Source organism: Histoplasma capsulatum, genomic scaffold (genome assembly GCF_000149585.1).
Source record: "Histoplasma capsulatum NAm1 scaffold_4 genomic scaffold, whole genome shotgun sequence".
NCBI classification, from domain to species: domain Eukaryota; kingdom Fungi; phylum Ascomycota; class Eurotiomycetes; order Onygenales; family Ajellomycetaceae; genus Histoplasma; species Histoplasma mississippiense.
Genome location: NW_001813979.1, coordinates 1,452,665 through 1,479,434, shown reverse-complemented (window position 1 = coordinate 1,479,434; position 26,770 = coordinate 1,452,665). Strand labels below are relative to the sequence as shown.

Genomic DNA, 26,770 nt, shown 5'->3' with positions numbered 1-26,770 from the left:
AATTTGAGAGTCCCGCGCCCGAGTGTTTGTTCGTAACCGACCTTATTTTTCTTTGCAAGTTTCTGTACAAAAGACATCACTTCAAAGCTTGCTGTGGAGTCCAGGCCGCTAGTCGGCTCATCAAGGAATATTATTTTCGGACAGGTGATCAGTTGGCTAGCAACGCTTACACGGCGTTTCTGGCCACCGCTAATGCCTTTGCGAATTGGGGTCCCAATTAAGGTTTTGGCCTGGTTTTGTATTCCGAATGCATTTAGAAGGGTGGAGATACGTTCCAAGCGTTCCTTTTTCGGCACCGAGCTTCAAACGAGAGGTTAGGATATGATTCCAATTGGGCATGTAGGTACAAAAAACCTACTCACCTGGGAAGGGATAGCTGAGCACAGAAGTACAAGGTCTCCTCCACTGTCAAGGCTCCCACCAGAATATCTTCCTGCTCAACGTAGGAACTTATGTTCCTGAATGTCTCGAGGTCGATTTTCCGTCCGTTGACGAGAATTTCTCCTTCAATTTCAGCACCAGAGGCCGAGTCACGATGGGCGAGGACGTTCAGCAAAGTAGTTTTCCCACTGCCAGAAGGGCCCATCAGGACCACGACTTCCCCTATGATCGAGTTAGCGCTTCCTCCGCGAGGTTGAGTGACGCAAACTTGCTCGGCGCCTGCACGTGAAATGTATGTAGAAATACGGACCTGGGTTGGCATGGCCGTTCGAGTTTTCCAGAATAGCCTTCGGTTTCTTTGTTTCGCGGTCCTTGACTGTGACAGACACACCTTTCCAAGAAAAGGAATGGACAGTCTCGTTCATAAGAAAAGCATGTTGCTCACTGCTGGCTGCCTCGAGATCTGCAGACATGGTGAAGCCAATTGACGTACTCTTTGCTTTCCTGTAGTTCTCAAAAGCACTCGAATTTAACTCGCAGAAGCGAAAGAAAAAGAAACAGGGTAGAATCGAGCCTCCCTTTATTTGTAAATGAAATCGAGGAGATTAATTAATGATGCATCATGAAACTCCTCCAGCCGCTTAGCACGCACTCTTTATTTATAACAACTTGCCCTGCCGCCCTCTCCGGGGCTCCAAAGCCCGCAGCGGTGACCAAAGTGGATCCGGAACGACTAGAACTCCCCGAAGGCTCGTCAAGTTCGCGGTGAAATAAAGTTCGCTCGCTGACAGTGTCTTATTTCCAAACCCAAGAGGGACGCAACAACCTTCAATACGCTGGACCCATGTGATCCGGATACCTGCTGGGCCCGCTCCTTTGCGCAGGCATTGCGGCATGGGGGAGCCCTGTCGAGGCCGCTAGAGCGCTGCACCGCTGATAAGAAAAAAGTGCAGTAGCCCGACCTTAAGTTAAAATAGTTGTAATTAGTCGCACCGGTCCACCGAACACCCTGTGTCTTGCGAGGGCCTGCTGGAGGTGGAAATTATGGGCCCAGCTGGAGGCGGGTAGCAACCAGCCATTGTGGGGAGGGATTAGAGCCAGCATCATCGGGGCGCACCAGGCTAGTCTCACTTGAACGATCATCGGGGAGATGAATGACGGTTTATTCAGACACAGAAGGGGAAATGAGAGGGGTGGTCGAGATTGTCGAAATCGATGTGAAACCGCGGGCGAGCACAGATACTTATAAGCTTTCTAGAATTTCTGCACCCGATAAAGGGGTCAACAGTCAACATCATTCCCCGATTCCAGGGTCAACGTGAAGCAGCTAACACATCCATTGTTGCTGCGAGCAATCTCGAGGGAACAATGTCAAGCCAGGGAGCGGTGCGCTAGACCAGAACCAACCCCAGCCACCGCCAACTGGCATTCATCCCCATGAGCCTTGACTTGCATAGGCATGCATACATCGAGAACTAGTAGTCCATAGTAAGCGATGGATGGATATCCAGACCCTGACAAGATCCCTCCCTGATCCGTACTTGCGAGAGACAATTCCAAAGTATCGTGTTGAATGCAGTACGCAGTACGCAGTACGCAGTAGTTGGCTTTCTCTCCACAATTTGATAATATGCTCGTAATTATCTCCACAACCAAAGAACGTCCGCTGGTGAAGGAAACCAACAAAACCAAGCATTCTTAGCTGATCTTGGTTGACGGGATTTAACTCTATAAGTTAACTTACCACCAGCATCGCCTGCACATCCTGCAGTCAGTGCGCGACCTTGGACCGCTTCCATTCACGAGTCACCGTCGCTGCCAGATCTCTTGGATCAACGAACCTCACCCGAGCCATGCTAGCGGCTTCGTGATGGCACATTCCCCCGAACCCGCTTCAATTGTTCCTGACGAGACAACGACTCCATCTCAACTCCACCGCTGCTCTCCCTTGTCCTGTTCGCAGCCCCTGATTCTCTGCAGTTTATCCTGCGTCAAAGACGGGGGAAACGAACTAGCTAATTAAACTATGCTGGCCAGGCCGCTCAGAGCGCTGGTCGCGTTTTGCTTCCTTCTTCTCACATATCTCTCATTTAGCTCGTTCAGGAGATCGTCGGATACCAGGACAGACGTCCTCCCATCTCCCTTCGAAGCCCGTTCGCTCCAATCCCGCCAGATCAGATTCTGGCACACTCTCCTGCCGATCCTCCAGCAGAATGCGCCAGACTGCCCGTCCCCGCATCGAGATCGCAATGCGGGAGCGGTTGGCTTCAATGCGACCGAACCACCCCCACGTCCTTCCCTGATCTCCATGCCAGAGCAGGATGTGCTTAAGATGCAGCAGGCACATACACGGTTCTTGCAACACGTCAAGTCGTCCTCCGATTTGAATCCCATTGTTATTCCGGAAAGTCGCGGAGTGGTGTATGCGGCGGGGGGCAGTTATCTGCCAGTTCTCGTCTCCTCTTTGCGAATGTTACGCCGGACCGGTTCAAACCTGCCTGTCGAACTCTTCCTCAAAGACCGTACTGAATACGAAAGTACCATTTGCGACGAAGTCCTTCCCTCACTGAACGGCCGCTGCGTTGTCCTTTCTGATATACTCAGCGCCACTCCTATTCCCACAAATGGCGATGGCGACTCTCTTGCCAGCTATGACAACCAAGTGCCTAAGACTGAGATAGCGCACTACCAACTCAAAATATTTGCCATGCTTTTCTCCTCCTTCGAGGAAATTGTCTGGCTAGACGCAGACTGTTTCCCTTTACACAAGCCTGAAGAGCACCTTAACTCAAACCCCTACAAAATGACTGGAATGGTCACCTGGCCCGACTTCTGGATCTCCACCGTATCCCCCTTATACTACAACATATCGCAACTACCAATCCCATCTATGGGACTGCGCGCCTCGTCGGAAACCGGCCAAATACTGCTTTCCAAGAAGTCACACCAAATCACCCTGCTCCTCTCCACCTACTACAACTACTACGGACCTTCACATTACTTCCCGCTCCTCTCACAAGGTGCCCCAGGCGAAGGTGATAAGGAAACATTCCTCCAAGCCGCCTCTGCCGCGGGAGAGCCGTTCTACGCCACCAGCGAACCCGTCAGGGCAATCGGACACGTGAAAGGAGACGGTAACGACATCGCAGGTTCCGCAATGGTCCAATTCGACCCCTCAAACGAGTATCGCAATTCCCAAACCACCCTCACAAGCTCACACAATAAGATGAATAGTAACCACCGCCACAGCGACAGCAACAGCAACAGCACCAGCAACACCACCCCACTGCGCGTCTCCTTCATCCACGCCAACTTCCCCAAATTCAATCCAGCCACCGTCTTCGACCAAACCCACGAGACAAAGCCCACCTACAGACCTGACGGCAGCGACGGCCGCGCATGGGTTGTGGCGCGAGACACTCTCTCGCGCTTCGGATATGATGTAGAACGCGCGTTCTGGGAGGAGATTATGTGGGTTGCGTGTGAGTTGGAGGGGAAATTTAAGGCATGGGAGGGCCATGAGGGGATCTGCGAGAGGGTGCGGAGATATTGGGCGAATGTGTTCGGGGAGGGGGCGGGGGATGTGGATAGGGTGACGGAACTTTGGGGTGACGGAGCTGTGGGGAAGGAGGCATGACTGTAGAAATAAAAGAACAGCGGGCAGGGATACGTTGGGAGGGAAGCCCCCTAGTGGATGGATGAGGGATCGTATATAGTTATGTGCTTTTCTCTTATTTCTTTCCCCTTCTCGGTTTGGGTTTGGGTTTGGTTTATTGCATTACACGTTTCTTTTGTTACTGAGCGGCCATTCCATTCCATTCTTATATATTGATATAGATAGATATCTTCTTTTCATTCTCATTTTCCCCTCCAGTGCTGGTCTCAACCTCGTCCCCCCACCCCTCACCTTTGCCCCGGGCTTCTTTTACTTTGCCCTCATTCCCTTATCATTATCTATTTTAAACTGTTGCACATACGTTTCTGTAAAACATACATACCTGTACATACAGATAAGTTGTCTAGATATGCAGATACCCGAGTTTCCTGGGCTCCTCCTCCATAAAGAAGATTTGTATATAATATTCCTAGAAAGTTGAGTATTGGATATCCACACGTCTAGGAATTATAATGTGTTTCGCCCTCACTCGTTGGTCAATGAAGATAGTCGGGTTTGGATCTCGAAATTTCTCATTGCAATAATTGAAAAATGCCCGAGCTTCTTAAAACAATTAACTTAAAAAAGTTTTGTATTGTTAACTATTTCATCATTTTTCCTGACGCTTTTATCTAGCTATGGTCTCTTTCTATAATTCTTTTCTCTCTCTATTCAGCACCCGACTCCCGATTTCAGTGATATATTCATATTTGTCGGGGATTTGAGGAATTAAAGGGTGACTGAGTGATGTTGAAGCTCTTTTCAAGGATGACACTCTCATACAGATATATATATACATTATAACAGAAATCTGCTCACCTCCTTGTCTGTCTGCAAGATATATGAGTGGAGAAACTAATAATATCGAGATTTCTGCATGTCTGTCTGCTCACAGAACTGTCTGTAGCGCTATAGAGGCTAAGGACTGCCAAACGAAAACTGGAGGTTGCTTTTTCCTTCCGCCTATGAGATATATTGATGGCAGTGATACACCCAATTTTAAAATAAAGAAGATCAATGGATATATAACTACCAGTATTTACAGTAATACATATATTATACGGCTAAACGCAGTCGTCTGTCAGCAAGCAGAGTGCACACTATCAAGTGTGAAGAAAGTACATGGAGAGAGCGAAGCATGCCTGTGGTAATATCTATAGAAGTAGAAAGAAGCATTCCTGCATTATGTGCAGAAGGATATGCAGCTCTATATCCAACACCAAGCCACCGTTCCGTAAACCAGCGATATTCCATATTTACATATTGCACAACAGGGATACGAAAAGAGCATATTCAAAATCTCAGGCCATTCCGATCCCTTCGACTCCACTGATGAATCTCAGGCCCCTTCGTCACATCCCTCGTCTTCTGCCTATACAACATCCGTGTCAGTTGCTTATACAGGAACACAGAGCTACCGTGATACGTAATAGAATGGTCAGAATCCGTAAACCACTGCGACACCATCTTCTGAGGTGGCACCCCACCGCCCATCAACATATCGGTCAGGGCAGCAGAATGCTGGAAGTGCACGTTATCGTCTCCCGTGCCGTGCTGCAGTAGGAAACTGCCCGCGATATTAGAAAAGCCCGCGGGCTTGCGCACTGCGCTTGTGTTATATCCCGCCTCGTTCAGTTCGTAGGTCTTCATGTAGCGTTCGGTGTACATGCTATCGTACAGGCGCCAGTCAGTGACGGGTGCGGTGATCATACCGAAGGAGAAGACGCCGCTGTCAGTCTCGAGCACCTTGGATGAGAGATAACCGCCATAGCTCCAGCCCCATATGCCGATACGGTCCTTGTCGACGAAGCAATTCTTACCTATGACCTTCGCAGCTGCGACTTGGTCTTGCGCTTCGAGTAGGCCGAGTTGCTTGGCGACGGCTGCGCGGAATTTGCGGCCCCTGAAGCCCGTGCCACGGTTGTCAACGGCCCAGGTGATGTATTCTAACTCTGGGTCGGATGCGATGTAGGCTTTCCAGTCCAGCGCCTTCCAGGCTTTGCTAGCCTCTTGAGCTCCTGGTCCACCATACGGGGTGAAGAGGACCGGGTATTTCTTCCTTTGGTCGAAGTTTGCTGGAAGGCGCTGCATGACAGTGAGGTTGAAGCCGGATTCCATGGAGAGGTCAAAAAATGAGATTTTGGGTAGTTTGAATTCTTTGAGCGCGTCTACTATTTCCTCGTTGCTGGTGATCACTCGAAGCGGCTTAGGGAAATCAACAGAGAAGAGTTCCTGGTAAGGAACGTCTGGGCCACCGTAGGTGAGCAAATAATATCCGCCCTTGGAGGAGAAGGACGCAGACCAGAAACCTGCGACTGTGTCATCGACGAGAGGTTTGCTTTTCAAGGTGCGGTATGACACCGAATACAGATGCCGTTCTGTAGGGTGATGTTTGGTTGAAAGGTAATAGATCAATTCGCGCTCCCTGTCGATGCTAACAATGGACGTGACCTCCCATTCTCCAGAAGTCAATGAGATCGGCTCACCTCCCTCCACGGGGAACAAATAAATATGTGCCCATCCAGTCACATCAGAGATATCTGCATAGTAGGTGTTGTGATGGCCTTGGGTTTTTTCGTTTTGAACCTTGCCGACATACTTGATGGACAATAGATTGTCCAACCAACCATCGGTGCCATCTCTTTCACGAACTACCAAAGATTTTCCAGAGGAAGCATGCACCAGAATAACTTTTTCTTGATCTTGGACTCTATTGAAAGCGCGGAACACGACTGCTTCGTGCTTCTCAGTGACCCACGCAACTTCACCAATGATTAGGTCATCCGCGGGAAATGCTTCGGAAGACACCTTTTTGCTTTTGAGGGAGTTCATGTCTAAGATAAGGAATTCGACTCGGGGATTGGTTTGAGACACCTTTGGATAACGGATATCCAATTCCTTTGGGTAGGACGGAGGCACTTCTTGATTGCCCAGATAGTACGGAACTGTATATGTTGGTACCCCAGTTTCATCAAAGCGTAGGAAAGCAAGATATTGCCCGTCAGGGGAGAACCAAAGCGCATACCGATCGCCAAAGATTTCTTCCTCATAGACCCAATCGGGGACACCATTAAAGGTGTCAACACCTCCGTCCGAAGTAATTTGCGTAGTGGTACCGTCCTTCCAGATAAACAAATTGTTTCCACGGACGTATGCAATTGAATTTCCAACAGGGCTCCAAGCAGCATACTGCAGATCGCCGGCTTGGTCTTTGGCCAAGGGAGTCAATTCTCCAGACTCAACGTCTTGAATGAAGTAGTTTGCGAAATAGGAATGGCGATACTGCTTGGTGTAGTTGGTAGCCCACATAACTGCTGATAGGTCTGGCTTGAGGAAATATTCATGGGCATCATCTGGCACCTGGTCAGAATCGATCAAGACCCTCTGGGTTTCAGTAGCGATATGCTGCAAAACAAGAGTCGAATCCGATTTCTGATATACATATTGACCGTCCTTGTCAGTGGAGACCCAGTCCACTGAGATGGTTTCGGGAGCAAAGGCCTTTTTGAGAACGGTCTCATTATAGCTCAGAAGTCTATTTCCGCCTCCAGTAGGCGGATGAGGCTGGCGCGGCGGCTTGATAGCCTGGCAGATACCAGCAAAAAAAAGAAGAGAAAATGCCTACAAATTTGACTTCTCAGTTAATACGTCACATTTTCAGAGACAATTTGAACTTGTTATGAATTTGTTTGCTTTGCCAGACTTGCCTTCATGTTGAATTTTTCCAATGGAAGCGAAATCACCAACACTGCGACTGAGCCCTTTTCAGCGCTGGAGCAGCGCGCGAAATGAAGAACCGGAAACAGAGGTGCGGAAGCAGCACCGTTTTCTAGGGGAATTTGAATCTAGAGTTTCTCTGTAAAGGAATTTCTTTCGGTACCTCCAGCATCCGCAGAGGACTCATGCTGAGGGGAACAATGGTGATAGATAGGATACGAGTGGTCTCGGTTGAACAAGGTTATAAACATCTGGATATGCATGATGTCCCCAGCCAAGGACCCAATGTTTGCAGATCGCTCATGTTATGTCAATGGCAACTTTTCCTTTCCTGCAAATCGGCGGCTGTTTAACCATATCTTCCCTAGTTCCTCTCTTGGCCGTCATCAAACAGGACAGAGGATGTTACATCGACAATTCAACCAGTTGCAAAATTGTTCTTGATCTCCCTGCTTCGAGCAGATATACAGCGCTGCAATTGGTCGAAGGATTGTCAACATGATTATGCATGGAGAACAGTTGCAGCTGGTGCCTTTGGATGCCAGAGTGCTGAGTGAGAGATGCGGAGAAGTAGTGGCTCAGATAAGCATCATCGTAGTGCAAAGTCTAGTAAAGGCCGTCTAAAGGCTGCCGTACTAACCAGTAACTAACTATTAGTTCAGGGGCTTGATCGACTTCCGCAGCTAACCACAGTGTTGATATCTGCTCTGATATGCTTTCGTCTTCCAAATTCCAACTTGGTTTCTGCCCCTCGAACAAGTTTGTAATATCTTATTCCGGATGGATAATGCTATTCAGCCAGGGATGGTCTGTCCAACAACCCTGCCTTGAGCCTGGCATTGGTACATCACAACGTGGATACGCATAAGGTTGCGCAGTTTCTGCTCCCTTGGCCAGCGCACGCCCTGGGCTGTTTGTCAACTTCTGACCAGTTTGCCTAAGTCGCATTCTAGTAACAATGGGGCCCTCTTCATGTAGGAAACCTTCGAACATAACGAATCGAGGCCAAATCTCTCGGAATGCAGAGATAGATCTGCTGACACACCGTGTGCTGGTGGTCAATGCAATTTCTGGCTGCATTGCCAATCACTCAGGCTATTCTTTTAACATTCACAGGTGCACCTTCTTGGGCCTTATTGGGCGCGAGATTCCAGACCAGTTCTGTTGATACAAGAAAACAACTATCAGGGCTTGGTTTTGTTTTGTTTTTTTTGTTTGTTTGTTTTGTTTTTTTTTTTGTTTTGTTTTGTTTTTTTTTTCCTCAAAGCCTTCCATCGCGCGGAGCTAGAAGACGGAATCAAGCAGCCAGAGCAACAAAACCATCCGCAAAACCAGAGTCAATTTCCACTACACAACATCGGTCTGGTACATCACAAACTACATTTCGTTTAACCACCATTCGCTGACACCGGGTACACTTTCCGCAAATTCAATTAAAGTAGTCAAACCAAATTCGTTGCCACCCATGCATCGAGAAAAAAAAAATGTCACCACTGTCGACAAAACCGTGGCTGTAAGGATCGTTCCTTCGTCGCGGAAATGCCATTAGAAAACGCAGCATAAAGCTTTCAAACTCCACCCGTCAAATTACCATATCTCCAGTCCTATGAGACACTGGAACTACTGATTTCCAACACTACTGCACACTCCAGGTTTTACAAATCTTCGTGTCAACTCCATGCATCTCCTTCGGGAAATGACAATTTGGTCGGTGGCAAGGATTGTTCGGACACCTATGGCCAGAATAACAATTTTCGTCCTCGCATTCCAAACCAGAAGGACACGGCGCCAGTCGCGCTACGTAGCGCAAAGCCTCCATCATTTTATCGTTCAACCTTTCGCCATGCTCATGCTTACAGGCAAGAAAGTGACAGGTGCCCAGAAGATGGTATGGGTTGCAGAGCTTTCGCGATTTAAGACTTTGAACAATGCTTGATGAGGGTTTAATTGGAGAGTCGACTCTCTGCCCATGTTTATTTTTCAGAACCGCCACCCCGCACACGGTACCGTTACCATTGAACCAAGCTGGTCCGTTGGCGCCGCTCGGTGATCCCGGCGTTTTCTCAACTGGTGCCGGCGTGGATGGGCGAGACCCGTTATACGCCGGGGGCGAACTGCTAAAGGATGCGGCAGAGGCATAGCTTGGTGGCGATTTTGTCGGACTCGGTTCATATATTGGCGTGGCGGAAAATGAAACTCGCCGAATTGGAGGAAGTTTCGTGTCACGGAAAACCGTCGGGAATGAGGTAGTACGGTATTTGTCCTTCAACTGTGCGAGCTCTTTCTCGAACGGCGGTCCTTCGAGCATCGTCACACGCTTGCAGAAGTCTGTAGTACTGCTGTAGGGCCCGAGTAGCCGGGCATACCCGTTATCTGTGGAGCCGGCAAACACGATGTGTTTGCAATGGACATTGCCGGCGTGCAACTTGAAAGTTTCTATATTGAAAGTGATCAACTGGGAAATTCTCTCTTCCATAGAATGGCGGTGGGGTATTTATGAAAGGCAAAATGCCTAAGAATAGGAACTGACCTCGAATCTTCTCGTCCGAGCATTCCTTGCCAGCACCAGCGTCCACAAAATCGCATAGGGGGTGGCCCATGTTGAACCCACGAACAAACAGCTCAAACTCATTTTCATCGTCCAGTATATGAGCCTCCTGGTATGTCCTCCTCAATCCCTTCAAATTTGCGTAGACACGGACAACCACAGGGAGGTCAGGGCGAAGATCAGCCAATTCATTCTGTACGTACTCCGAAACATGTTGGATTAGGCGTCGAGCGGCATCTTGACCCCCTAATTCACCATTTTCTACAAACTCGTCCAAAAACTGCAATACAGGATAGTATCAGCATTGACGAGATCCAATGACCCTTAAAGGTTTTTAAAATCCACAAGGGAGAACGCGGTAAAGTCCCATACATTCATCGAGTCTCCATCAACCAAAACGGACACAAATGCATTACGTTCCTAGATATCAGACACACATACAGTTAGCCCAACTCTTCAAAAGTTTGTAAAGTATATATATCCAGCGACTGTGAAAGACATCTTACCATATTCTGCTGAAGCTTGGTCAACTCTGTCTTTGCTTCTCTGGAGCGTTGATGATACATATTTGCCATATCCTCCTGTTTTTCTAGGCGTACTTTCTTCTCGTCAATATCTAATTCGAGGTCTTTGATCTTTTGGAGCAATCCCTTTCCCCCCACATCCGTCAGTTTTCAAATGCTTTCTCCAGCGGGTCAAGGAGAATTGGATCTGGGATTAAACAAGCAAATTAACGAAAAATCACCTCGACGAAACCGTAAAAGGCTTCATTGGCTTCTCTAAGCTTCATAAAGTGCTCATGATCAGGGCTGGCCATCCCGACGCCCGTCTCTGACATATCTGGAATTTCTGATATTGAAATCTTCGTTGCTTGCTCATTCGAAGTGAGAAAAGTAATAATAAACGGCCTGATGCTTTGGGATTATGGGACACAACACCAACTGCTCCATTTTTGCATGTACATATATATATATGAGTAACTAAAGGTTATATCGACACTGAACGGTACACTTCACGCCCGTCCAAACGGCCACTTGTCGGGCGCCATTAGGCAAGGCCTTGCATAGGATTGAGAACAACAAATGTACGATAAGAATATACAGTTTACCAATGAAGAAAAGGCACATCAGGATTTATTTGACTTAGGGGCAAACTGAGTAATGAGCATCGACATCATTTTCTGCAGTTTTCAATTAAATATTACGGCTATGCCCCCCAACTCCAACTCAGAGGCCTTGTTTTCGTGTGCTTTTGCTTGTGCTTGCTGTTCTTGAAGCAATGCATACTGTATGTACTGTACAGTCAATGTATATGCGAACGAGGGGTTTGCGGGTTTGACCCGATTCCCCAATGCTGCAGCAGGCCGAGGCTGGACAACAACTGCAGGCCCAATGCCAGCCGTCGCCGCCTCACCCCAGCATCGTCTGGCAACTGTGGATTCAACGTATCAACTCTCTTGTTGTCATGTTTTTGCCTGTGGTGGGTAAATCTACCGAGATTTAGTTAGGATGGAGTTATGTGTGTTTTACCTTTCATTCCTATCGGCCTATCATTGCCTTGGAATACAAATATGCCGTGCGGACATCGATTCCAGCCCTTGATTTATCCGGGAAAGATAGGTCTTGCTTGACCCCCCTCCCCCTTTTCCACCCAGTCACGGTTTCTTACTTTGTCCATCTACATGTAAGGAGGTAAATCCATTTACGAGTCGCTTCACGCTCAATGGATTAGGAATTCAGGATGCTAAGTGACCCACGCGAGCACCTGGAACATGACGAAGAACTAGCTTGATCTGTGACAGAGCGAGACAGCATAACCATTTGGCCTACCCCCTCCACCGAAACTTGTCATTTCATCGCTGTCATCGCATGAGCTCTAAGGGCTAAAACCAGAAGTTGAACAGCGAATAGCTATTTGTATCGTTGAGAGATCGATTCCCAAGGCTCCTTGCCGGGGTAGCCATAGACTAAGTCAAATAGAATAGCTAATCCATATTCTTTAATGCTACTAAAGTCTTCACATCTTACGCGGTACTCCTTTTTGTCTCAAAACAAGAGCTATCGTTAGGCACTATATTTTGGTGCGATTACTCTACCTCCAAGGGAATCCCGACAACGCCTGCTGGTGTTTATTTTGCCCAACCCTTTCTAATTAACAACGCCCCAGTCGACACTACTGCGCGATCCATGGCTTGGTAACTGTGATATCGGAAGGGTATAACCGACCAACCATGCATCGCGGTAAAGGCATTCTCAGCAGACGTTCAGGTTCCTGTGCAACATAGTTACCTTGTCCAATGAGCTCATCGATTGTCACCTAACGGAGAGACGAGGGAGGAGATATTACTTATCAATGTCCCCAAAAATCCTTGGATATGATCAAGGACAAAAGATATTAATCGACTCTTACGCTGTTGCTATCTTTGTTTGTTTCTTCTTTCTTCGATGCCTGGCTGGGGTTGAATAAAATTGATGTTGGCCGAACACACACAACATATGTTCTATTGAAGGCACCTTTTCATACATAGATAGTAAAAAGGGATTCCGAACGTAGATTCTTCCTCCGCTGTTTGAATGCCTTTCCTCAAGTCAGCGTGTTCACCGAAAGAAGGGCGACTTAGATATTTCGCTTGTATCAGTTATCGGTCAATTCTCAGAGAATATCGTGAGGATCTCCAGACTTTGATTCATGTTCTCTCTTAGTCTTTAAGGAGATATGTGTCTGTAACGCGGCACATTCAGTTAACATTGGTTCAAGGCGATTATGGGAAGTAGAGTTCCATCAGATCCACAGAGTTTGAGGATAGCCCATAGGTCTTGCCGAGAGAGTCCTCAACCACCTGTATGATCGTAGTCAACGGAGTTCCACCTCAGAGATAGGCTAGCGGATGACGCGTATAGAGATCAACAGGTGCTTCCTAGGGGACTCTTCTTAAGAGATACATTCGCTTGATATGTGTGGAACACGTCACACACATATATATCCAGCGTAGGAAGGCTAGCACTTGGTACTCTTTTTCTTAGGTATTCGCTGCACTATTCAGATAGTAGAGGGGACAATGAAAGTCTTTTTTTTTAGTAGCTCAAGGTCAAGAAGTGACATCAACTGAAACGTGTTCGTTAATGAGTGTCATGTACTAGTAGATTGGACCCTCAATTACGTCTCGCAACATGTCAATCAATGCGGGGGATTCGCGAAGCCAAGGTGTGGTCTTTTGGGTCTCGAAAGACACCTCGCTTGCATTACCTTACAGTCCAGACCGTGGCCTATCATCGCCGAGTTAGGCATTGCATTTGGCCACTAGTTACCCGTATTCCCAGGAATAATCAGGGCAAGTACAGGATCCGGATCTGGAGATCAAAAGCTCCACCCAATCCACCACCAAAATTGCAGTTCATTTAAAGAGTGAGATATTATTGTACAACCAATCAACGACAGAGATTATCACATATGTTCATCAAAATTTCGAGTTGCATGTGCTGGTAACCTAACTTCTCGTAGCAACAATTCTTTGGGGGTCGTTGATAACTTCCCTCACAGTCACATGACATTTCAGCCCTAATTAATGTAGTGTAACGCACAGACCAACTGGGTCTCCTTGAAACAAAATCGCGATTTCCAAATGTTCATCTTTGCAAGGAGAAAGGTTGTAAGATGGCTTTATCTGAAAATGCAAGTGTAGTAAGGCCGGGGATAAACGCCTGTTCTCGTTCATCATGCAAAAGCTAATTAATGGACATTACTCACGATCAATACTAACTGGCTAACTACCCATGTTAGTTAACTAGTATGAACTTGTGACGTAACTTATACTAGCATAGTTACCAGCATAACGTTATCCTTCACCATTGACAACGGCGCGCATTGGATACCACCGCCAAGATGAATATATCCATAACATCATGCGAGGGCTATATAATGCGTGCCTTGAGTTGCTAGCTGAGGTCCTAATTTCGATATTCAGCTACAATCGTCACCACGCTTCATTCTTTCAAAGATTTCAAATTGCTCCTTCTCTGTAAAGCGGGAAACACCCTAACCCCCAAAATTATTCACAACTACATTAAAAAAACATGCAATCTCCAAACAACTGGTCCTTCCACTCGATCGCCGGAGCTTATATGCTCGGTTTAGTCCCTCACGGATACTACATCCTTAAACTGGCTTCAATGAGACAGATATCCAACGTCTCGTAAGTCATCCCCGAGGGAAATATTGAGGATCATTCTCTCATCCTTACATATATACCGCGGAATGGATCGCTAACAAAGTGGGTTTGTTTCTCCGCCACAGGCCTCGAGACCACTTCACCTCACTCAAGGCTCGCCTACCCGCAGATACGTGGAATAAACTCTCTCGCGCGCGCAGTGCGCATCTAAATGCATTGGAGTCACTTCCTTTGTTTGCCGCGGCAATGGTATGTGCACCTTTCAATGAAGCGCTGAACCCCCAGAGTTCCAGGCTGTTCGACATAAAACCACTTTAAGAGGGGATAAAGGCTGACATGACTTTGCATTTCGAAAATACTGTAGATCGCAGGAAATGTTGCGAAGCTCCCTGCTGGCGATCTGAACACGATTGCTGCTGAATATATTGGTGCCCGGATGTTATACACTGTGCTGTATATGGGTGTCAAGTCGGAAGGTCTCAGCTATCTGCGAACTGGAGTGTGGGCATGGAGCATCGGGTTGCCACTATATGGTCTGCTCAAGGCTGGGAGAGCATTGGCGATAGTGGAGTGAGGTGTTCCTTTCAATCCTTCCATCACGGCAGTGATCTCGTTGGTGCCAAAACTTTTTCTATTCGTACGGCTGTATATATTAGGCGAGTCTATTTTAGAAATAATAGTTAATTTTTGTTCTGGGAAATAAATATATATGGGTCTTTTTGTCTTATAATTCGCCCACCTCAGTCTTCAGACCTAGAGCTTGGTAATATCGTGTTTGGATACGTCAATTAAAATTGCGTGACGCCCGCTCTTTAAAAGATTTCACCAACAAATAAAACCCCCTTTTCAGATTCCTGCGGTGGGACTCCTTTTTATTTGGCTGGGCGATTGGAATTGGATTGGTACTCTCCGCTGGAAACAGACTATCAGATTCGACTGATGGCACTTCGGTCCAAGCTCTGTGTTCACGAATAAGGTCTTTAACCACTTCTATAACGGGCTCGTGGTCCTTAGACGACAACTCAGTATATTTGCACCCAAGTCTTCGCGCAAACTCATTGCCCTCGGCTGTGGTGACGGCCCGTGGCTGGGTTATGGTTACCCGTGCCAGATCAGCGACCACAGTCATTGGCTTGAGCGGCATGAACGTATTTTCCTTCCAGAAGATTTTAGACCCTTCTTCGTGGAAGAATTTACACACTTTCAAAATGTTCAAGTTTATCCCCCGGATATGGGCCATGGGGAGCGGGACAGGATCAGGGCATTTCAGGGCTGCACGAAGGATGGCGAGTTGCAATTCCGGCGGCAGTTTTGGGAAGCAGGTAAATGTTAGAGGTGTCTGCAAACTCGTCTTTTGGCAAATTTCTTCCGATGCGTCCTTATCGATCAGTCCCACAGGGATCGAACAGGTCCGTGGAGTAGATTCACGACGCATAAATTGAAGGAATATTGCATGATTTTGCATGATCAAATCAAGCTCCTCCCGCGCGGTGACATCGAACGCTAAGATGATGGCGTCGCTGTCGCGGAAAATTTGGTCCAACAACGCGAGATACCTTCTCGTATCGTCGTATTTGAATTCCAGCATTTCCACGAGAGCGACCTTGTCGTCCACCACCATCTGCTTTCGGTAACTGTCGCAAAGGTGGTCGTATGTTTCCACCCAGGAGTTGTAAAAGAACTTGAAATCGGCGAAAGTTCAGTTTGCGTGGTATATAGCACCGTGAAGGAATCATCAAGCACCCAAGTAGAAGGACGTAGTTACCTGACCATAAAATCCTCTGCCATAGCAGTTGGCGCCAACCAAAAACCGCACCACTTTAGGTTGAAAAGGAGGAGCCATATCTGTGGTTTGAAGTAAACTATCACTGAGAACAAGGAGGTTTCTTTACTAGAATATTGGTGGTGGTTGAAAGAATTAGCCTGGTATGCGACTTAGCCAAGTTGATTGACGATATTAGTTGCCCCAGGATCTGATATTTGCGCGATGAAACTACTCACGGTGATATGATAACGTGGTTTGCTGTGGTCAAGGAGAGCGAAGAAATCTCAGGTAACTACTCTTGTCGGCTCTTTGCCAAGCAAAAACTGCCTTGGAAATCATTCAAGAAAAACACATAAACAGACATAACTTCAAGAATCTTTAGTTATCCCGACTTGCTTTTGTCATCCGTGGGTGCTGTACTTCTACAGCTTCTTCTCCTGAACAAACAGAACAGAACAGCAGGCAATCAGAAAAGCAAATTTCCACCTACCAAGAAAAGAAACCCGAAGAGAAGAAACAGTGCTTGAGAAATAACCGCCATTACAAGAAAGAACGAAATATTAATTGTTCCTCCGCAACAAATTGATCAAGCCAACTCCTGTTTTCGATAGCCACCTTGTAACTTGCCCGGTTCTGTCAGTTCCGATTGTCTAATGCAACAGCTACACCCTCCTAGACTTCATTTCTCGATATCTTTTGGGTCCCTCTCCTGCGACTGGCGCCACAAGAAGATCATGCATGTCGCTGACAATGCAAACAATATGCTGTCGAGTGAAGTTAGTTGAAGCTGGCACATGTAAAACAGTTTCAATGCGTGACTGCCACCTCCACTGCACACAGAGCGGGGAACTGCAAACTCACCAAAGAGCTATGCTAAGGCCCCAAATAGATTTCATCTCAAGGCAATATCCCTTGGAAGCTCCGACCCAGTGGCTGTAACCCAGTTTACCACCGTCCTTGTCAAGATTTTTCAGCAAGGCCGTGGTGAAGGCAAAACCGGAGGATTCAGTAACTTTGCCAATCAATTCGCAGTTGAGATAGGAGAGTGGCTTCCCAACAACAACTGCGATCACGATTACAGCAATCAAGTGAAGGGCGTCCATCCCTGCAGAGGCAATGAGAGGGAGGATCCCGTCCAGATAGAGGATGAAAGTAACTGCACAGTACAGGGTAGCAATGCATGTCTAGAAGTTTGCATGTATGTCATTAGCCGCCATGAACGTAAACATTCCCCCAACGGGATCTTGCGAATTTTCGAGAACCTACCACGCTTAGTGTGCCGACGAGCACTTGGGGTGGAGTAATGCTGGACTTGACCATGTCCGAAATGAAGTTGGCTGTCATGCCGATGACCGAGATCAAGCAGACCGCTTGAAGGACACGGACGACCTTGAACGTGATTCCAAGGGCGCCATCGTGAGATGAACCCATCTTGTGTATGCTAAGGTGTGCCGGTATGTAAACGGAATATGGCAAGGGAAATGTCAGGAAAAATAAGGATCGTGACGTTGTGAAGTGGCCGGATCGCGAGAGCTATCGAAGTTATTCGTTTTGAAAAAATATCCATATGAGTAGCAATGGATGATAAAACTATGGCTTTCCAGAGCCTATAGATATGGAATTTGACAAGCGAGGGTAGGATCAGAATGAAATAGAAAATTATTAAGGCTGGTTCAAAAAATTAGAGGAGGGAGACAAAAGAAGTTTGAAATGAAACTTGAAAGGCAACAGAATAGGAAACTCGTGAAAGAGAGAGAAAGGAGGAAAAGAGAAATCTTTTTCAGTTTGTTGATTGATCGCTGTGAACGATAGAAAACGAGATGGAGCGTGGTTTCCATGCCTCTTTTATATCCAAAGATCCGGTTGATTGATTGCCTTGTCGAACGATGTGATGTCGATCATATCGTCTAGACAGTTCCTTTTTACTTTTCTTAGAGATCTGTCCCATAATCGACAGTCATCTAGAATCACGGTATCGAGGAGCTACAGAGCTTTTGATCCATCACCAAGGTACTGCAGCCCGTTTGAGGTATGAAGATGCGCCGCCATAGCCAATCAGGGGCCTGAAGGGTTTGGTACCAGGGCCCAGGCACCAAGCCCCGGTCCCTATGTTGTGGTTGGGGACGTGAGGAGCTCTTAAAAATAGTAAACGTACGGCTTGAAGCGCCAGAACGCAAACCCGAAGTTTGGAGTCAGAGGCAGTAACCAAAGTCCCGGCGGGGCGCCGGTCCTATGAACCCACCACAGCGCGTAGTGACACTCTTAGCAGTGGAATCCTTGTACCGACCACAAATTAAAAGCCAAACAACCACATTCAACCAGGGGGTTCTGAAACACCGACAATATCATCATGATATATTCTTCGACATTTCCAATACACACACTCTCTTCGTTTAGAGGTGAGATATTTTTATCCGAGGGCATTCAATACGCCCTATTGTCCTTATTGTTGGCCGACAAAAAAAATGAAATAGAACAAAGTCAGAGATCTTTGAAAAGGTGGGCCGAGTTTGGAATTTAGCTGAAACTGTCTCCTCAAGAATGATCCCGCCCGGCATTTCTTTGCTGGGTCATCAGGTTTCAGTTTTGCTTTCATATCAGTTGTTTGTTTGGATTTTCGAAATGGTCTAGCCTTGGAGAAGCTCTCAGTTAGTTGAAGCTTGGAGCGATATATGTGGACTCACCAACAATGAGTCGTTTTGCACCTCGAACAAAATTTGATAATTTCATGCTCAGAATCAAAGTTCGCAGATTACAATTACACTTCTCAACAGGTCTTTTCGTGGAAATTGTACTTACCAGAAACGATAAGAACAAAGTAGATAAATCTTAATTAACTATGAGGCCACCCGTAGAGCTTGCTAGTCAAGCGTTGTGCGCAATAAGTATCCATCCCATATGCATTCGCTCCATTTTTAGGGCGGTAAAATCTGTTGTAGTTATCTGGTGTGAAGGTGTATTGCCGAACAATATATTTGCATCTAGAGCCAAAACAGCTTTGATGCAGCGATTTTATCCCAATGAAGTGAGAGAATGCCACGACAGAAGTAGATTCGTAGGCTGTGGTAAAAACAGAGCCAGGTCGAGTATATCAAATTAGCTCCCTTATCGAGCATTTGGAGAAGAGTGGAATGATACTTTGTCAAAACACAATTACAATAACCCATCTCACCTGATAACTGCTATATTTCATTCGTGGATAAAACTTCTTGCCCGCGGTCGGCTCTTCTTACCTCTTTCTCAATCAAACCTTATGATCTCATCTGTAGCTAAGAAGAGAATCACTAAAGTCAATGAACAGAGGATTTTGGTTTGAATCAAAAATCTGGCTGCTTCATCATGATGATATTTTTAGAATATAAATCTAGCAGCGAAATGTCTTTTCTTATACATGTGGCTTTCAAAGACGATCATCCATTTCACGATGAGCCACGAGTTGTGAGAAAAACCTTCTGAATTGGCTTGTTGTATTGCCCTCTCTGGCACATGTTTCATCAGAATATGGTGAACAATCTGCATTGTATCAGAGCTTTTAAGAGAAATGTCCGAAGAGTATATATAACTCATGGAATTCGGGTACTTATTTCGCGGGACCCTCGATAGAGCATCATATAACAGGTTCCATGGGTATGGGGCTTTTCCACGCATAGAAGTGGATGAAAATATCCTTTTCCATCAAAATAAAGAGTGTTGTATATTTTGTTGATCACCAATGTTCTATTTGACTGAGAGCAATGAGCATGATTAGCTATTAGCTTCAGTTTCAAGGATCCCAAGGATGGACACCATCCACAGACGCCAAGCCAGTCACTAGCATTTCCGGCTAGCGTTGCCGCGGGAAATAAAGTTAATCCGACCCAATAAAAAACGCCCGATCTCGATTTTCGAGAAAGCGAACGCAGCGCTGCACCAAGCGGTTGCCAGTCTGTTGTCCAGCACCGCTCTCTCCTCGGTGTCTTCTTGATGATGCTATCTTCTCCAGCGCGGCTGAGAAGTTCTATATCTTCCTCTAGAAATGGACAAAAATTGCAGGCTCATGTCTGCCTCTGGGCATTGCACAAGCCAGCGCTACGGTCAAGTGCGCTACAAATAACCTCGTTTTCAAATGCCACCGCTGAGAAATCATATAATCTACGATATACTCCCCGGTCGTACCGTCGAGGTTTCCACCACTCTGAATATGTATGTAGTATTTCGCTCATCTAGTAAGAGCAAGGCTGCTAATTTCTGTGTAAGGTTTCTTCCTACTCTTCGAACGCCCTCCGGGAATCGTTGCTCAAAACCGAGATATCGCAAGCCGAATTACAAGGCGATGGTGATATATATGACTACCTTCGCAAATGGCAGCAAAGGAACCAGCACTTGATCAATGAAATGGATCCAATCCAGGTACCTGGCGATGGAAACAACAGAACAACCCTTAAAGGTGATATGTTGAAGGACGGAGTGGGGAGCCAGGCGGACAATATTGATTTATTTGACATGGATGAATACCGCCACTCTCTCGATGAGGATGCGGGCTCGCGCTTCCTCCAACCTGGAGACTTGGTTGTTCTCAAATCGTGAGTCTTCCACCGTGCTATCTATAAGATTGTTCAACAGCTCACACAAACTAGAGAATCAAGTTTTTCAGATGGTCAGCTGGCAATATACGTACGGTCATTGGAAATGCAGCATCAGTTTTATACAATGAGAGGTAAATGGCGCTCTACAAGCCTCACCAAAACGGAATTTATCGCTAGCAAGGTGGCGACACTAGATATGTTGAAAATACTTTTGCCCTACTTTCCATCACGAAGAGTCGAAAAGGCCGCTCTGTCCCAGTTAGGAGAAGAGGGCGGTGTTCCACGTCCTATCGGTGCTCACCTTATTGAGTTAATGATGGGCTTCAGTGCTGAAGCAGAAGAATTCCATCGCACTCATGCAATCGTTTTGAACGACTTATACAATAAACTTGTTGCTGATGAGCATATTCCCATAATGACCCTAGATGAAATTGCAGAAAAGGCTCTTGGACTTGATCCTTCCCAATTGGCAATCCCACAGAGATGGGCTGTTCAAAGAGCAATAGGTCGCCTATCATTTTTCATCACTCCTAATAAGATTGGACCATTCACTGAATCATATACCATTCGGCCGAAAGATGAAGCCAAGAAGGTCGCCACAGTCATTCGCTGGACTCGAGAATACCAGAATCGGATGAAGAAACTCTCCTTAGGGGAAACCATACTTGACAATGGTAAACATCCGATAGAGATGTTTATCCTGAAGGCCCGACGAATCATTCACAAAAGCCGGCAGTCTAGATCGCCAACAATGGTTTTCTCAGTAGGGCCAAGTGCGAAAAAAACGTTAGCTTCTGTTGATGAAAACGGAAGTTCTTATTCCAAAGATGAAATCGAAACATTTTCTGAAACGGACAAAATTATTCTTGATTACTTTCGCATGTGGATGCTTCCTCCCTGTCTCATGACGGCTGGGACTTTGAGCACATCGGGTTCTACTATCCTTCGCGCTATCGGCCTCTACAACGACTTGCGTTTGACGCCGCCAACAGGGTATTTGTTTTTGCAAGAAATGGGTGTCCTTACTCCATGGGAAAATCTCCATGTCCTTTACGAACAACTGGCACTTCCTGGCCATGGAATTTCCCGAACTGCAGACATGATAGAGGAGGAATCCAACAAATTTTGCGAAAATCTTGGACCAGACAACCTTTCAGATACGATGGAGGCTCTAAGGAAAGACTGGGGTGATCTTCCTGTCTTCTGTGTTGATGATGTTCACGCGGCAGAAATCGATGATGGGTTTTCCGTCGAGCCTATTCCCGGTTCTGATGATACGTACTGGGTTCATGTTCATGTTGCCAACCCGTCTGCGTTTGTCCCTCCCGATCATATAGTTGCTAAAAGAGCCGCCGAATTCAAGAGATCGTTTTACTCCCCCGAACGAGTATATTCCATGCTACCTCCAGCTCTCGTCCACAAATATTTTAGTTTGGCTCCTGGCCGCCCAACTTTAACTTTCAGTGCGAAGATTAACATGCTGGGGGATATACTTGAAACCAATATAACTAACGGATATATCAAGAATATAATATACGTCACTCCAAATAAGGTCCGAAAACTTTTTGGTATTAATAGAGAGGAAGCCCCTTCCCTGACTATATCATTCGACGGCAGATTGCCAGAGCAACCTCCCGAAGAAGCTCAAAATGATATCCGTGACGAGCATAAATCAATTTTCTATACATTAGAAAAGCTAATGGCAGCTCGCCGTGAGAAACGAGTGGATAAAGGTGCTCTAGAATTTCTATCCCGCCGAAAGTCCCAACCAAGAATATATGGTGGAAGGGATCGAAATTCAATGCATTCTGTCGATAGAACCATTGCATATCATTATACTGGAGATCCAGCGGTTCATTTCAACAATATAGTAACTGACCCATTTGAGATGATGGAATCAACAAAGGAGGATCTTGTCAACCACGTCATGGTACTGGCTGGCGAGGTTGCTGGCCAATGGCTCAAGGACCGGCAAGTTCCAGTAGTTTTTGCCGGTACGTGGTATCACCCAGAATACTCGCCGTTCGTGAGGGATAGCGCATCAACAGAAATACCCAACACGTTCCATCTCGGGCTTCCAAGATCCTTTTCGTCGTCGACTCCAACACCTCATGTGTCACTTGGGGTTGATCAATACGTGAGGTGCACAAGCCCACTCAGACGATATACCGATCTCATTGCCCATTGGCAAATAGAAGCAATTCTTTGCCAGCAGGCAAATGAACCATCATCAGTCTCCATGCCTGAAATTCCCATGGAAAACCTCCCGTTCAAAAAAGCAGATATTGATCAATATATAGCTCGCTCTGATTGGCAGAATTGTCTAAAGACTCAAGCGCAAAACCGTTCCCGTGACTTCTGGATCTGCCAGGCTCTTTTCCGGTCCTTTTATTTCAAGGCGGCAAAGCTACCACAGACTTTTCAGTGTATCATCCAGGGCGAGAACTTTGATGCGCCGTACGAATTTGGTGCTGATTGGGACGAATACTACGGTAGACTACAACCATTCGATCTACAGTGTGTAGTCACCCATAGCAAGACAGCTTCACCCATGCAAATAGGTGATTTGGTGGATGTGGAACTTGTGTCAATTGATATGTATTCTCTTCGAGTGACTGTTAAGTTTTCTCGTCATGTCAAACGTCCGGAGAACGGTGCGCTTGCATCGAGAGGAATAATTCTTTAACTCAGCTTTACGAACCGGTCTAAACGGCGGTGCAACATCGGTACACCAGGATTTGTATGCGGGCAAGTAATGAACGTATCTGAACAGGATTGCCCGGGCTTGTTCAGTTCGCCTCCTACTCTGACGAGGTCGAATATCGCAATGTGTATAATAATACCAAATATATCGGATGCTCGGGATTTGGTTGCAACAAGCACGGGAGTTTAGATTTATACATGGGAGTTTCGGATTTTTGAGCCATTTAGAAGGTAATTTTTGTATCAATAGATGGACTGTGTACGATATTAATTACTCATAGAATCAATGTGATGATGGTTGGTTGCCATTGTCAGCCAGCCTTCCAACAATTTACATACCTCAGGAGTGACAAATGAAACTTTGCTGTTCCATTCACAAGAAATTCGAGCCATTATAGCGTAACCATCATTGGATTTAGTGGGGTGGGAGGCGGCATGAGTAGAGGATTCCTTGTAACTAAAATGTAAATAGAGTGAGTGGTATGGATTCAAGTTATTGTATGTACAGCACATTTATTAAACAGACTGGAGATTGGGATTGATTTTGATTTTAGGCCGTTTTCCCACTTAGGAAAGAGTTCGTAGAAGTTATTAGTGATAAAAGTATTCTCTTGTATTAGCATCGGACACGTATAGTTATTTGTAACATCGCGGAATGAAGTCGTATTTTTGATATGCCGTTGGAATAGTTGGTTAGTATCGAAGCATTGGCTTAACTACTACTCAAGGATGACATCATCCAATTTGGGAGACAGAAAGCCATTTCTCTCATCTCTTCTACAGTCCTCCGTGTGCTCACGCGTAAATAAAACCAAGGTCGTTTACGTTTTACTCTCTTCGACAGCTTTTCTGTCATCTCATCCCACAAACATGACTGCCGTCTTCCGTCCATATGCAACCGCTCTGATTACAGGCGGGGGCAGCGGGATAGGATTCGCTGTAGCCCAGCTCTGCCGCTCGCATGGCATGAACCTCATTCTAGTAGATATCCACGCCGAAAACTTAGCCTATGCCCATACGATCCTGGGTGACACCCCCACAGCTAAGACACTCACGCATGTCATGGACGTCGGTGACCTGGCTTCCTGGGAGTACCTGTCTCAGAAAGTCGGGGAGACGTTTCCTAACGGGGTGGATTTGTTGATGCTCAATGCGGGCGCAAGCTTCAAGCCGAGATCCCCTGAGATGCCGTGGGGAGATCCGGAATATTTTCAGAAGGTCTGTTTTCGTATTCTTCCTCAGTAGCTTTCTATATTAGCGGGGTCCATTGTGGAGGCCCTTCTGCTAATTCGACATACATGTGCATCACATACCCTAGACATTTTCAACCAACATCATGGGCGTCGTGAACGGGCTCTCTGTATTCATCCCGGTAGTTACTGCCTCAGCCGACGAGCCGCGAGCCATCATCCTCACTGGCTCAAAGCAAGGTATTACAAACCCGCCAGGCAAAAATCCAGCATACAACGCTAGTAAGTCCGCCGTGAAATCCCTTGCAGAGCATCTCAGTCACGATCTTCTCCCGAACAAGAATGTCTCTACACACCTCCTGGTTCCTGGCTGGACATACACTTCCATGACCGGAAATACCGGTGTGGAGCCTGATGCCAAAAGACCAAAGGGTGCATGGCTGCCCGAGCAGGTTGCAGGGTATTTGTATGACAAGATGGGCAAGGGTGAATTTTACATCATTTGTCCTGACGACGAGGTCTCCGAGTCACTTGACCGGGCAAGAATAGCATGGGCAATGGGGGATATTATCGAGCGCCGCCCGGCTTTGTCTAGGTGGAATAGCATGTGGAAGGATGTCGCGGCGAAGTGGATCGAGAGGGATGCTGAGGTGAAGAGAAAGTCGTAGACGGGCGTGGTCCAACTTTTGCAATTGAAACAGAATCAATCTTGTTATGTTCTGCCAGGTTATTGCGGCCATGTTAAATGGAACTCCGTAGTCGGAAAGCAGATATGAATGAGGGATTTGGAATATTCGTGGGGGTAACAATGTGAAAACACGATTGTATAATGTATATGGATATCAAACAAATACTCCATTCTGCGCCATAAAATTCACTATGAAAACCTGGCGTCAAGGATCTACACTGGAGATATGCCGAGTTGTTTTCGCTTCTCTTGCCAATACAGGATCCGAGGTTGATGTCTTCCTCTTGCCGCTCATACCGCTGTAGCGCTCCTGAACCAGGGGCTGAGCGGTATGCAATGGCCCCCGAGCAGTAATTATTATTATTATTATTATTATTATTATTATTTTTTCGAAGGGGTAATAGCATAATAGGAAAGAAAAACAAGATGAGAATTCTGAGTCTCAAGGGAAAATCCAGCCGCTCAACATAGGTCATATATATATTTTATCGTACAATGCAATCCAACAATGAAAAAAGTGGCTCTCTTCAGGAAATCCATCCATGGCCAACCGCTCAATCGGTTTCCATGCGCGTGCATTTACAAATGTTTCGTCATGGGACAGAAGGCGTGCTGACGGGTGACATATTTGTTCGCACGGCTTGGGAGGGTTTGTGAAAGCAGGCGAAAACGTGGTTCGATTACAATCTGGAGGGAGGAGATGTTAGAAAGGACCGTACATAGCGAAAGATGCATTTTGCGGCAGAGGGATATGATGCCGATATTGGCTTTCTCAGAAATTTCGACCCTTCACCGATGGTTCGAGCATATGTCCCCCTTTGTCTCTGTGCAATGCAAACATGAATTGGGGAAGGGTATAAAATAGCAGCACCATGAATTCAACCACCGTGACCCGAAATTCCCGCGGATAGACTTACTGAGGAATAAGCAGCTCACTCAGACTGCTATGCAAGATTGCGACAGCGGCCTAAAGCGATGATTTATTTGTTAGCCGAAGCTCAACTTCATAAAATGTCCAAAGGAGCTCCACGTCTTATCCCGCTGAAGGAAAGCTTACCCCGAATACCAGCACACTTCTCACAATGGATGCATTATCAGGAGATGTGATGGTGTGGTAGATTTGATAAAGACCTGATTCCGGCTGCCGCTTCTTCACTGGGCAGGATTGTACGACAACGCGTTGCTTGGGAGCCATGTTGTGTGATGTATCGATTATGGGGATAGAGGAGCAAATTGCTTTGGTTGGGAACGTTATTAATATCGTAAAATAGTGGGGAGCAGCGCGAGTCATGTAGAATTAGTTGGTGACGAAACGGAAAAAATCTTTGAAACGCTCTTGTCCGCAACTGCACGGGGTGGCATGTGTCGTGTGACGTAGTTTCAAAGCTAC

The 26,770-nt window shown here is 46.5% G+C and overlaps 10 protein-coding genes across 10 annotated transcripts in view; 4 read left to right on the top strand and 6 right to left on the bottom strand.

Moving 5' to 3' along the window:
• The window catches only part of HCAG_04451 (conserved hypothetical protein), a gene marked incomplete at both ends in the record, with an annotated part of 2,528 nt that extends 1,674 nt beyond the window's left edge, over window positions 1–854 (bottom strand). Inside the window, 3 exons of the mRNA XM_001540561.1 lie at window positions 42–300; window positions 363–603; window positions 692–854. Of these exons, the coding sequence (XP_001540611.1) occupies window positions 42–300; window positions 363–603; window positions 692–854 (663 nt within the window). The remainder of the gene's footprint in view (window positions 1–41; window positions 301–362; window positions 604–691) is intronic.
• An 895-nt stretch (window positions 855–1,749) lies between these two features.
• Window positions 1,750–4,018, top strand: HCAG_04450 (conserved hypothetical protein; the record flags this gene model as incomplete). The annotated part of the gene is made up of 3 exons (XM_001540560.1): window positions 1,750–1,767; window positions 2,132–2,151; window positions 2,419–4,018. The coding sequence occupies 3 exons, from the start codon at window positions 1,750–1,752 to the stop codon at window positions 4,016–4,018; spliced, it is 1,638 nt and encodes a 545-aa protein (XP_001540610.1).
• A 1,311-nt stretch (window positions 4,019–5,329) lies between these two features.
• HCAG_04449 (hypothetical protein) lies at window positions 5,330–7,940 on the bottom strand (the record flags this gene model as incomplete). Its single annotated transcript, XM_001540559.1, has 2 exons — window positions 5,330–7,657; window positions 7,917–7,940. The coding sequence occupies 2 exons, from the start codon at window positions 7,938–7,940 to the stop codon at window positions 5,330–5,332; spliced, it is 2,352 nt and encodes a 783-aa protein (XP_001540609.1).
• A 607-nt stretch (window positions 7,941–8,547) lies between these two features.
• HCAG_04448 (predicted protein) lies at window positions 8,548–11,139 on the bottom strand (the record flags this gene model as incomplete). The annotated part of the gene is made up of 8 exons (XM_001540558.1): window positions 8,548–8,658; window positions 8,876–8,914; window positions 9,245–9,264; window positions 9,611–10,189; window positions 10,284–10,581; window positions 10,674–10,721; window positions 10,808–10,936; window positions 11,047–11,139. 8 exons carry the CDS (start codon window positions 11,137–11,139, stop codon window positions 8,548–8,550), a joined length of 1,317 nt encoding a protein of 438 aa, XP_001540608.1.
• A 3,235-nt stretch (window positions 11,140–14,374) lies between these two features.
• On the top strand, window positions 14,375–15,043 carry HCAG_04447 (conserved hypothetical protein; the record flags this gene model as incomplete). Its single annotated transcript, XM_001540557.1, has 3 exons — window positions 14,375–14,493; window positions 14,595–14,718; window positions 14,834–15,043. 3 exons carry the CDS (start codon window positions 14,375–14,377, stop codon window positions 15,041–15,043), a joined length of 453 nt encoding a protein of 150 aa, XP_001540607.1.
• A 272-nt stretch (window positions 15,044–15,315) lies between these two features.
• Window positions 15,316–16,312, bottom strand: HCAG_04446 (predicted protein; the record flags this gene model as incomplete). Its single annotated transcript, XM_001540556.1, has 3 exons — window positions 15,316–15,381; window positions 15,572–16,150; window positions 16,235–16,312. 3 exons carry the CDS (start codon window positions 16,310–16,312, stop codon window positions 15,316–15,318), a joined length of 723 nt encoding a protein of 240 aa, XP_001540606.1.
• Window positions 16,313–16,896: 584 nt separating this feature from the next.
• HCAG_04445 (predicted protein) lies at window positions 16,897–17,665 on the bottom strand (the record flags this gene model as incomplete). Its single annotated transcript, XM_001540555.1, has 3 exons — window positions 16,897–16,978; window positions 17,096–17,418; window positions 17,501–17,665. 3 exons carry the CDS (start codon window positions 17,663–17,665, stop codon window positions 16,897–16,899), a joined length of 570 nt encoding a protein of 189 aa, XP_001540605.1.
• Window positions 17,666–20,270: 2,605 nt separating this feature from the next.
• Window positions 20,271–23,555, top strand: HCAG_04444 (predicted protein; the record flags this gene model as incomplete). Its single annotated transcript, XM_001540554.1, has 5 exons — window positions 20,271–20,312; window positions 20,471–20,796; window positions 20,851–22,793; window positions 23,100–23,453; window positions 23,491–23,555. 5 exons carry the CDS (start codon window positions 20,271–20,273, stop codon window positions 23,553–23,555), a joined length of 2,730 nt encoding a protein of 909 aa, XP_001540604.1.
• An 817-nt stretch (window positions 23,556–24,372) lies between these two features.
• On the top strand, window positions 24,373–25,360 carry HCAG_04443 (conserved hypothetical protein; the record flags this gene model as incomplete). The annotated part of the gene is made up of 2 exons (XM_001540553.1): window positions 24,373–24,720; window positions 24,821–25,360. 2 exons carry the CDS (start codon window positions 24,373–24,375, stop codon window positions 25,358–25,360), a joined length of 888 nt encoding a protein of 295 aa, XP_001540603.1.
• A 700-nt stretch (window positions 25,361–26,060) lies between these two features.
• On the bottom strand, window positions 26,061–26,575 carry HCAG_04442 (predicted protein; the record flags this gene model as incomplete). Its single annotated transcript, XM_001540552.1, has 3 exons — window positions 26,061–26,067; window positions 26,298–26,347; window positions 26,438–26,575. 3 exons carry the CDS (start codon window positions 26,573–26,575, stop codon window positions 26,061–26,063), a joined length of 195 nt encoding a protein of 64 aa, XP_001540602.1.
• Window positions 26,576–26,770: the final 195 nt, after the last annotated feature.